This window comes from Struthio camelus, chromosome 9 (genome assembly GCF_040807025.1).
Source record: "Struthio camelus isolate bStrCam1 chromosome 9, bStrCam1.hap1, whole genome shotgun sequence".
Lineage (NCBI taxonomy): Eukaryota > Metazoa > Chordata > Aves > Struthioniformes > Struthionidae > Struthio > Struthio camelus.
The window spans coordinates 5,541,291-5,552,755 of NC_090950.1; the positions used below are offsets into that span (position 1 = coordinate 5,541,291).

General features: G+C 44.8%; 1 protein-coding gene across 5 annotated transcripts in view; it reads left to right on the forward strand.

Moving 5' to 3' along the window:
* The window catches only part of LOC104154201 (serine/threonine-protein phosphatase 2A regulatory subunit B'' subunit alpha), a 58,248-nt gene extending 52,818 nt beyond the window's left edge, over window positions 1-5,430 (forward strand). For 4 of the 5 annotated variants that reach the window (XM_068954121.1, XM_068954119.1, XM_068954120.1 and 1 more), the window contains 2 exons: window positions 481-587; window positions 5,019-5,422. In XM_068954121.1, the coding sequence (XP_068810222.1) occupies window positions 481-587; window positions 5,019-5,115 (204 nt within the window). In that variant the 3' untranslated portion in view covers window positions 5,116-5,422. Of the gene's footprint in view, window positions 1-480; window positions 588-5,018 lie in introns of all 5 variants that reach the window. The other variant, XM_068954118.1, reaches the window with a different exon arrangement.
* Window positions 5,431-11,465: the final 6,035 nt, after the last annotated feature.

An 11,465-nucleotide genomic window follows, 5' to 3' on the forward strand; every position in this document is an offset into this window, starting at 1 on the left:
ATCTTTTGATAATTGCTGAGGGTCAACTGTTTATAAGGATGTTATTTTGTAACCTTCTCTCAAACTGCCCCAAACTTAGCACTCTGTTAGAGTTGCTCAAGAGATCAATTACTATTAAGGATTAAATAAATCATTAAGTCCTTTAACCAATTACAAAGGGCGTCGATGCAGAGTATGCTGAGCCAGATCAGAGAAAAACGTGCTGTTATATTGGGGCTAGATGTGCTGGCAGCTCAGGTGGTACGCTGAGCTTTGCAGACTAAGGGATGTATTTTTTTCTTAGTCACCTATGTGCAAAATTCACAATTATTTTTCAACTATTTTAATTAAGACAATTTTTGACTAGCTGCGCCTGTGCAGTTGCTTACTATTTCAAGAATCTGTGTTTCACATGTGCATACGCTTGTATGACATTCATTCCTGTTGCAGTATTTGTACAGAGGTATGGGCTTGACGTGCTTGACTGTTTGATCTCTTTAGGACATTGAAAACGATGGCCCTGAACCCTCCGACTGGGACAGGTACGCTGCTGAAGAGTACGAGATCCTTGTGGCTGAGGAGTCTGGGAACGAACAGTTACAAGAAGGGTAAGCGTGGACGTTGCGCTGTGCTGGGGAACCACTAACTGGCTCCAGCGGAGGTGTAAAAAGAAAGGGATGAAGTGGGCACCCAGAACGCTCCCACTGGCAGAGGTGGTGGATTCACAGAGGTCTCATTTGGACTGCCGACACTGGAGCAAGCCCAAAACAGTTGCCCCAAAAGGTAGTACTGGGGTATTTGTCACAAAGCATTTGGGACATCCTGAATTCTTTTTGGGTAGCCATGTGAATAGGCTACATATGCTGAAGAAATGGAGACATCTGCGGAAAAAGGACAAAGCCTTTGTCTTTTTACAACCGTACAAAAAAAGGACAAATGACTTTTGCTAGTCCTGGCCAAGTATTGATCACGTCACGCTATCACGGACCTGAAGCTATATGCTCTGTTACATTTATGACGCGTAGCTTAGCTGGGTTGTATACTGAAGCTTTCTTTTAGGCAAATAATTTTACCTTCTGCCAAACTTCATGCCTATTCATCTGTGCTCTTCATAAGCTGTGTTTAAAGTTTTAATTCATTTACTAAGTTTGTTTAGACTTTTTCTTCAAAACTATTGGTTGCTGCGCTCATTTTTGCAGCCTTCTATAAAATTGTGGACAAACACTCCAGCTGTCCTTGCATGAATTAATTTATGTTGAGCAGTTAATCCGGGACTTAGCTCTGTGTGCCTGGGCATCCCACAGACACTCCTAATGGATCCTCACTGTAATTATCCTTTAGACTTGTGGCTGTGGTAGTATCTTCTTGAGAGTACTTCTCTGGAAGTCTCTTTGTGGGTGCTATAAGGAACAGTCATGGAATTACTACATGTTTAGACCATGCAAGTCTTCACATAATTCAGAACTTCATCAGTTCTTGAACAGCATTTGTAGACCCATTGAAGGAAAAGTCCTCAGAAGATTGCATAATTTTCAGAACTCCCCACACTGGAAATCGCTCAAGTAACAGCAGCCCCTACCAACTAGCCACAGAGAGGTGCCCAGCTGTTGACAGCTGTTTCCCTCTCTCCCTGTGCATGCAAACAGCTATGGGATGTTCCCTCACCTCCTTTGAGCTACCTTGCTTTTCTGTGACCCTAACAATAGAAGATGATGTGACAGGATGGAAGGTAAAAAAACACTCTATTCCCTGCGGCCATGCTGCTGTGCCTCTGTCCTCAGTACAGAGCAGAAATAGAAGTTTGCCATAAAAGCTTTGCAGGACTATTAATCAACAACTGAAAAAAAAAAAAAAGTGGCAGGTAATGCCACCTTTTTGAGGTGTGTGCAAAACAGCTCTGTGTCTTTCTGTAGCGAGCACTTCAGCAACCTTGCTGCTTGCTTTTAAGAGCTCCTGAAAAGCGCTGTAGTCATGACAGCAGGATAAGATCTCATTTGTGGAGCAGAGCAACAGACCGGGCAGGAAAAAAGGAAGGGAAAAAAGGAAAACAAAGAGCTGCATGCCCAGGCAAGCATGCCACAAAGAGGGATTGAGTTCTTGCACTTGCATCATTTCTGCTGCCCTTTGAGGATGACAGAAATGGGGAGCAGAGACAGATCCAAGGAGAGGATTTATGAGCTCTAAGAGGGTCTGGAAGATTTTTGGCCGTCAGCTGAAGCATTGAGGTGAGTCTGTATCTAGCAGTCTGCAGGCCTGCCCATGAGAGACTCCTGGAAGAGGCATCTTACCAAGAAATACTGGATACTCAGGGTGATTTCAAGGACGCTGTGGCTTTGGTGGGACTGGTCAGGTGCTGTCTCCATAACTTTGTAAGGTAGGAACATCTTGCAGTGTTTCTTCTGATCCCGAGTGGGAACTTCAGTGATTTGTAAACACTGCTGTGGTTGAGAATAGGACTTGCCTAGCACCTGCGGTGAAAAAAAACACAAGGCCAATATGATCTAAAGACTAGTTTAGGGGGGCTGTCACCAAAGGCAGATAGAAGAAAGGTGTCTTGTTGCTCAAGACAAAGGAGCATCTTGTTTTACTGGAAGCCTAAGATGACCTGAACTGTCCTCAGCCATGTCCCGCCTCATCCATCTGTGCGTGCATTTCAATGGAGAGCGTCTATTCCTTGGTGACGCCTGCGCACATCGTGTGAAGGCAGAAACAGCAATTGAAGCTGACTGAGCCAGGTAGACTCTTAATGCAAATATAAGCGTTGCTTTTGCAGAAATCCTTTCTCGCAGTCCAGGCTATGGCCTTCCTAGCAGAAGTGGGCACTACTTTGTTCGTTGCCCCAGACACTGAATTCTCCCAGCTGATGTACATGAAAGCCACAATTGCTCTCCTCAGAAGGGATCTTTCTCCACAGGACAGAAATTAAGGAGAAATAATCCATCTTTTATCAGCTGCTGCTAAGTGAAGCTCAAAGCAGGAAGGCATCCCCTTAGCCTGAGCAGACAAGGAGCTAGGGCGCACTATGGCGCAAGCCTGCTCTGAGGTGAAGAGGTGGGGCAAAGCAGTGACAAAGATGCAGGATCGGATGATCTTGTCTTGGGCACATTAGCTCTTTTTGTTGGCTTCGTCAAGTTGGTTGATGGCTCAGTTGCTTGCATTCGTGAACCCAGCAGCATAAGGAACGGCATGGGGGGGGGGAGGAGCGGTGTCATTGAACCACCCAGTGAAGGTGACAGAAAACGTGTGTGCGCATGAAGGAAAGCCAAACGGTTTGCTGAAGTCACTGACCTTGCCTAAACAAGCAAGTTGCCATGGTTGAGTCGTGTGGAATGGGTTTTTACTCTGGATGAGCCCATGTGTATTTATGGGACTGCAAGTTTTGAAACTGGGACAGAAGACGAGAAGGTTATTCTCTTTAGCGCTGATCTCATGGAGATCGTCCCCTTGGATGGTTCCTAGTCTTAATGGAGCTCCGAAGGCTGAAGAAAGGGACTGATACTGCCTGGTGCAGCCCCTGGCTGCATGTGATTACAAACAGTACCGGAAAGGGGCTCACGTTGCAGGCATAGAAGAAACAGAAGAAAAGTTGAACAGAAGTTGGTAAAATTGAAGGGAAAGGGGACATCAAAGGCGCATACTTAAGAACAGTATTTACATGGAAAAAAAAAAAATTTCCTCAGCTGTGTCACCCTAAGCCAAGGGGACATTAGAGAAACTGAGGCATATAGGAACATGCACAGCACATAGCCAGGTAGGGAGAGAAGGGAGGCAGGGCCATGCGGACTCCCTGCAGGTACTGCTTAAGCAAAAAGCCTGCTTATTGAGAACTTTTTTAGCATCCTTGAATGTGCAGTCAGAAGAGGCACGTGGATAAGTGCTCCCAATTAATGGCATGGGATGTAGACCATTGTGTCCCGTCTCTCACTTGTGCAAGGATCCAGAAGGTGAGAGAAGCACTACAGGGGCGCTTTCCCCGATGGATAAAAAGATGAAAATATTCTCCAGGAAGATCTCTATGCTGTTTTTCTCTTCTTTGACTGAGGAGAACAAGATTATATCAGCCTCCTCTCTTCAGCAGGATATATTGGCCAAAGGGGAAGCTGGGACCGACTGGCAGGCACCAGCGACTCCCAAAACTTCTTGGTGCCTGCATATGGGTCAGCAGACGAGGAACAGCAAGAGAAGCGATAGATACAATTCTTCCTTGGCACCATGCCCTCTGGGGCATCAGAGGAGTTCGCCTTCTGCAGCACAGCGTATCATTGAACAAGTTGCTGCTATTTCTGTGCTTGCTATTTGAAGACCTGCTACAAAAGGAAGAACTTGAGTTTCTTGGAAGCCCTGAGAGACTGACCTGTAGGGTGCAGAGACAGGGGTGGTGACAAGTCAAGATCTAAAAGCATCATTTCTCAGGCCTATGAACAGGATGAGAGCCCTGACGCGATATCTGCTGCGGCAGAGCCCAGAACCCAACCAGCCTGACTACTGCAAGTGGTCAGAGACAGGAACTCGCAGTCAAACCTCCCTGAGCTGTAAACAGTAAGACCTCGATATTAAACTTCAAACCAAATGAAGGAGGAACAGGATAGCATGATCACAGTTGTCCTTCTGTAGAGGTCAAAGCATATCCTAAGCCAGGAGAAGTTTTAGAGTCAAGGTGTTTCTAAACAAGTCGGAGCAAGCCAAAACTCCAGTAGGACCTGAGCTAGTGGCTGGGCAACTGTATTCCTATGCTGAAATATTAACAATTGTCTGTATCTTCCAGTAGTCTTACTGAAACTGTGTTCAAATTTTATAATGCTGAACATCACTTGAAAGTTGTTTCAGAACTTACTAGTGACGATGGGCAGGACTGCAAAGTCATGTCAGCTGTCAGAAAACTGATTACTGCCAGTCCTTATAAAATCCTCTTTCAGTTTAACATTTTGCATGTTACTGAATTTTACCCTAATGCTTTAGTAGCCACTGAAATAACTTACCTGAAAGTGCTCTCACCAAAGTAAATACGGCTTTTAAAGATGTAGTTTCTATCTTTGCAGATCATTTGAAGAAGACTATGACGCAGATGAAGTCTTATCTCCCCCTGAAACTGGAGACAAGTCAGACAAACTAGTTATCTCAGATCTCTCAGCATAGGGAAACGGAAGACATGTAATCAGTATCTGTCAAACTGGATAGCAATCAGTCCTAAGACACTTAAGGGATTTTTCTTAAATCCCTCATTGGAGCAATGTGCTTTATTTTGTACACTGTAAGTTGAGAACCCTTTTTCTCTTCCTGTGTAACTGCAGTAGGTAATTTCTATAAAAGGCTTTTTACAATGTGTTATTGTGCACGCTCATTAAAAATGGTGATTGTACCTTGTTTCCTTTATATCTTTCCATACAAATTCTGTTCTGTCCCTCTATGTGCAATAAATGCCAGCATCTCCTTATTAACCATAACAACCGCATGCAACGTCTGCAGTGGCAATTTCTGGTTCAGTTCAGTGCCACTGTGACCCTTTGGCTTTATACTAGCAGTGAAATCAGAGTTGCCAGATTAACTTGATTTAAATGAAAAACTAGAAGTCTTAAAACACAAGGCACAGTTAAGTTCTCATTTTTATTAGTTTCACCTTTTTTTCCCCCTGGAAAGCAAGGCAACATCCCTGAGCATGGGGAAAGTGAGGTCCCTTTTTGTGCGTTATGCCGCAAGATCTTCAATCGCTACTACGCGTATTTTACAGCACAGTACATGCTGCAGTGTTTCTCTGAGGATTTAAGATGAAGGTAGTGCTTCTGTATATCCTCCTTGCATGAGAAGATCTCCTTTATAAATACCAAGCAGGCAGGTCTTTAAGTCTTCTCTTGCACCTTTACGAGGAAGCAGACACACGCATGCTCAGGAGGTGCGCTCAGACTGCTGTGTTTCGCGCACGCCACTTCTGTCCGTGCCCTGTGCTCTTCCCAGCTCCTCTGTCGCTGATCTCTAGCCTTCTGCAAGCCGAGACTGAGCTGAGATCATGAGGAAGAGGGAAAAAACAAACCCTGACTCAGTATGCTAAGTTTTTAACAGAGGGATCCTTCATAACTTGTAAAGGAATTAATCAGGTACAGGACTGAAAATTTATTTTCCATCCATGAAATGAGCCCTAATCTCAGAGAGGAAACACTATAAAGCAAGAATTTGTTAGGGAGTTAAGTACAAAACGAACCTGACTTTCCCCATGGACTCACAACCAGTGTCTCCAGTAACAACGGCACATTGTCTATTGCTGGTGCTGTTCCTCCTATACAGCTAGGAGCTTCAGTTTGTGATTCAATTCAGAGGTGAGTATAACATGTTTTGACCAGTCCTCAGTTTTACTCATCATAGCTATACAAATAGATGTGGTACTTACCTTCTCCAGTTTGGGACAGGTTTCAGTTGCCAAAGCATACTTTTCCAACTTTTGTAACTGTCCAAATCTATACGATGTGGTTTTTATACACTGCTTTTCCTGTTTACCTCACTGGAGGACTATCAAACCGTGACTCCTCAGAACACGCTTGGGTGAAACCTTGCCGAAACACTCGAGAGCGCCCTGCACTGCCAGCGCGAGAAGCCGCTCTCCAAGCAGCCGCCTCCTTGCCTCCTCTACAGGCAGAGCCCACCCATTTAATAGCCCATTTTTATGTAGGCGCACTATTAGCTTGGCACATGTTGCGCGTGCAGATGCTAGCACAACGGAACATTTATCCCTAGATGATACTTCTGAACGGTACTATTACACAAATAACCAAGTAACTGGCTGTTCAGCACTCCAGCTTTTCTAGGAGTCTTTGAAGTGTCAGGCCTGCCTCCCCGTGCCCGGCTAGGATATATTGCTGCCTTATTGAGTTAGAAACTTTCTCATCAGGATCAAAAGCTGAAAGGGCGGGGAGGAGCTTTCAGTTACGTTGGGCTTGGAGAGCTATTCTGTTTTCCTTGAACAAAGCCTCTGTTTTCTTCAGATGCCTACGCACATGCCAGGATCCTGGCTTTTCAGGTATCTCGGAAACTTCTGGATGCTCCAAGTTCTCAGCAAAGGCACTTCCAGTTAAATTTCTTTCCATAATAAAAGATATCAACAGGGAACGCACGACTGAAACTGAGATAAGCCCCCTTTAATGCTCCTTTGAATGGAACAAGGGCAAAAGTTCGGCTCAACACCAGGACATGCCTGAAAAACAGAGCGAGGCACGCGTGGGGCCCTGCTGGAGCCCGTCCCAGGTTCACCACGGTGCCTTGCATTTTTATGAGCGCAGTAACTACGTTCCTCTCAGGCATGAGTCCTCAGACACCGATGTCAGAATTACATCTCCAGCATCACTACAGTCCCCAGGGGAAAAGCTAGCTTTATTGGGGATGATTCCGCAAATATTCCAGTGCAGAAGAAACCAGGAAATGATTGCAGAAACGAACACAGGACGGAAGTCACACAACCACCAATTGTCACTAGCGCTGTGCACTTCTTGCCCCGAAAAATCCTAGGCAAAGTGGCTCACCTCTTCTTGAATACCCAGTCTATAATGGCCTTTCACTCTTAGCTTGATACAGTTTTAAATCTCTCCAAAGCCAAAACCTCCTCAAAGGAGCAAGAAGAACCTGAACCCATTCTAGGCTGAAGTAGTTTCACCACTGTCTTGTCCTTCGTGTTACTTTTAAATCCATAAGCAGCAGCAGCAACTGGCATGCCCAGTTTGCCAGTGATTTAAAACCTCATTTCAGAATAACTTGGAGATTGTCTCTGTGAGACTTTAACCTGAGATAGCCTTGCACCTCCGAGAAAACTGAGCTCTTTCAGTACAGTCCAGACTAGTATAGGAGTTCAGGTCGGAAAGGGCCTCTTTAGGTCTCTAGTCCGACTCCCTGCTCAAAGGCAGGGCGGCTTCAAAGTTAGAGCAGGTTGCTCAGGATCTCGTCCAGCCAAGTTTTAAACATCTCCATGGATGGTGATTCCACAGCCTTTCTGAGCACCGTATTTCCTCCTCCTCGGGAGTTCAGAATAGCAACATCCTTCTCCAGGAAGGATGTATATTCCCAGGAACATACAATTGCTATTTCACCCAAGGAGGCAGTTAAACGAAGAACGCAGAAGGCTCTCCAGTTGAGCATGCGTCACCCTGTTCTGAGGCACCAGATGTACGTTGGGATGAAGGCACAGCCCACCACGGATCATGAGAAGCTGGGACCCGAGCAACCCTTGGTGCGTCACTCCTTCAGTTCCTGCTTCTGATCCACCACAAGATCTTTCATCTCTCTCATTTACACGCCATTGCAGAGGGGCTTCAACCTCAGCCCACCAGATCAGTTCAGACTTCCATCTCACACCAGTCTGCCTGAAGCAGCAGCTTTTTTAAAGGCGTTATTCCCCTGAGCCTGGTAGAACCGCCACCTCCTTCTTAAGGGTTGGCGTCGATAAATGCAGACAGAAGCTCCTAGCTGCTCCTCTGAGCCTTCGCACAGACGGAGAGGTTCATTGCTTTTATGACACAGTGATCCCAAACCCAGTTCATGCCTTCTAGTAGGTCAATGCAACGAGCTAATCCAAAGAAAAATACGGCAAATATTTTGCCTCACATGCAATGACAAGCTACAGAAGCCATTGTTAGCATGATCTCGGTGCAAGACGTGCAGTAATTTATATTATTTACTCCAGGAGCAGAAAGCCAGTTATCTACTAATTCAAGTGTATTTACTAATACACTTGAAAATAACCGTAATTCAGCAATTTCAGATGATTTCGTAAATGTGGTATTTTACACTAAATCTAGGACTTCGTCCTGTCACAGCTTACCTGGGTGGAAGGTTTCTAAAGCTGCAGCACAGAAACAAGGCAGATTTTGGAATTCCTATTCTACTTTTGTAGTTTTTCCTTTTGGGATAGTCAAAACATAAATAGATAAAGATGTTTATGAATACAGACACCAAAGTCTGCTAAGCAGTAACACGTACCAGTTTGAGAGGTCCCCAAGTTCTCTAGAATGAAGCAAGCCAACAGTTACAGCACCGAAAACTTGTAGGAACCCACTTCTCTCCAACTCTGCCTCCTGTCTCCAACTATCAATGCCACTTTAGATATTGCATAAAGAACATTTTTCATTGTAAATCCAGCTGAGACTGAAGTCCATTACGAGCTGGATTCCTTTCCCCCTACAAATAGTCAGAAAAGTGAGTAACATACAATTTTGCATGATAAAAAAAATGGTGCTTATTTATTCTCTACAGTCTGCTTTTTCCCAGCAGAATTAAGTCCTGTGCCCTTCCTTACAAAAACCTTGCTTTTTGTTTTCATATACAAAAATATTCTCTCTCAACAGTATTAAGATGAGAGATATGGCTAGATACAACCACATGCAATTACTACTGTAATGGTACCAGCTTGATTTTTTTCTTCTTTTTCTAAAATCTCAGTAGCAATTGCTACATTACAGCAGTCTTCTGCAAAACCCAGGCGGGAACATCATTCCGCTTCTGCTGGCCTGCCACCAAGCGGCGGTATTGCAAAGCAGACATGGACAGCACAAACATTTCCAGTCTCAGGTTTACAGAAAACATTGCAGAAAATCTTCCTGTTTTCCTAAGCAAACGGTTTAAGAGAGCTGGCTTGAGATACTCTAGCCAAGGTACTGTTCTTAGCGTCTGAAGTGAAATACGTCCAAAAGGCCAAAAAAAAAAAAAGTCACTGAAGTATCATTTTAATGGCATCTATTTTTGGAGTGCGGTGTTTCTAAATCACGGTATCTTAAGTTTGCGCAATCAAAAACGAACCTCAGTAAAAAGCATGAGCTACTGTAAGAAAAACAGGTAAACAACGCTTACCCTTTTATTGTAACTTTTTCTCTGTATCATTGGGCGATGGTTTTAGAAATTGAATATTTAATAAAGGTTCTGATGCTTTATAAAAGTAGTTTGGAGACACTTTGTGCTGGCATGGTTTTATCTTTGTATTTTTACTTTGTATTTTCTTTTTTTTTTGGCAAATAAAGGACTTCTGAATTGAAGTAGTAAGCTGCTTTGTACTGAGTGATGGGGTAGAAAGTTACTGTTCGCCTTATCTCCTGCTGCTGTCCCAGGATCACCGTCCTTGTCGTTACTGAGACCGCGCCGTCCAGGTACCGGCCAGCCAGCCTGGCGATGCCAAAACATCAGGCTTTCTTCTCAGAAGTGCTGAGGAAAGCAATGCTCCTAGCCCCTCTCTCCATCCCGTTTTCCTCAACGTGGAGCACAGCTGTCCCTGCGCTGGCTTACCGAAACAGCGAGGTCCCTCATTTTAATCTCTCCTTAAAACAGATGTCTCCTGGGTGCTCTGCAAGGGGAAGGAAAGGAAAGTCACGCTTTCTCTGACTGCAAAACGCACAAACACTCACGCAGAATCACTGCGTCCATCATCTCACTCCTGCGCCTGCCACACCGATGGGCCGCCGTTCCTGTGCTTGTCTAAGTCTGTACCTAGCACAGCCACTTTCTGGTGGGGACCTAGGGCTTTCTTTAAAATAGCAAAGACGCTTCAATTATAAAAATTAAATGGGTGAGTCCAGACAACCGAGAGGCATCTCTAACGTTATCAGTGCTACTTCAAACGATACTCTACCTTTGCGAGTGAAGTTCGTTAGCTGGGCCGCATACCTGAAATGCTTCTAGCGCTTACAAACTGCTCTTTTTTGTTGCCTTACTTCTCAGGAAGTTACTCTCGGCAATCAAAAAAGCTTTTTAGAAATGTAACTTGTATTTAAAAAAATACATAAATTTAAAAGTGTGCAGGGGGTGCTTCTTAGGTACGGTAAAAAAATGGTTTTCGTCTGGATCACACAATCTTTGCAAGATTCACGTGCCACATCTGTATGGTCCTTTTCTTGCAAGTCTGTAACAGGTTATCAACAAGCTGCCCGCTGTGCTCGAAGTGCTTGCCTTTGAAAGCAGGGCTTTCAGGTTTCATTTCAGCTTGCTGGTACGTGGCAACTCTACAGGGTTTTTTCCTGGCGATACAGAATTTTCTGGTGCTCGCAGGGGGGGGAAGAAGCTTCTTTCCTTTCTGCCCTGCGTAGTAAGGAACTCCACCATCACACAAATTGAGCCCGCTGCACAAGACGACACGTGTTAACCGCCTGCCCAGTTTGCAGGAAGGTTTTAAAACCCCTCTATACCTGCACGAACATCTGCGGGAGGTCCACCAGAAGCAAAAGCGTCTGCTGCGCCCCCGTCGCTCGTGCGCAGTGTAAGTTATCGTTAGACAAGCCAGAGAGCAAGCCCGTCACCGGCACGAACAAACTGCTAGAAAAGCAGTGAAGTCAACACAGATCTAGTCTTCAGCTCCAGTTTTGTTTCCCCCCTGCCCCTCCTCCCTCCGATATTTAATCGCAAGCAGGGATTTCACTGATTTATGGAAAGAGCCTTTCCATTTAAAAGTAAAAGTTTAAATGTCTTCTCTTTCTTGTAAGAACGTCCTCCGCCTGTTCAGGTCGTGAGCACTAGGCTGATTT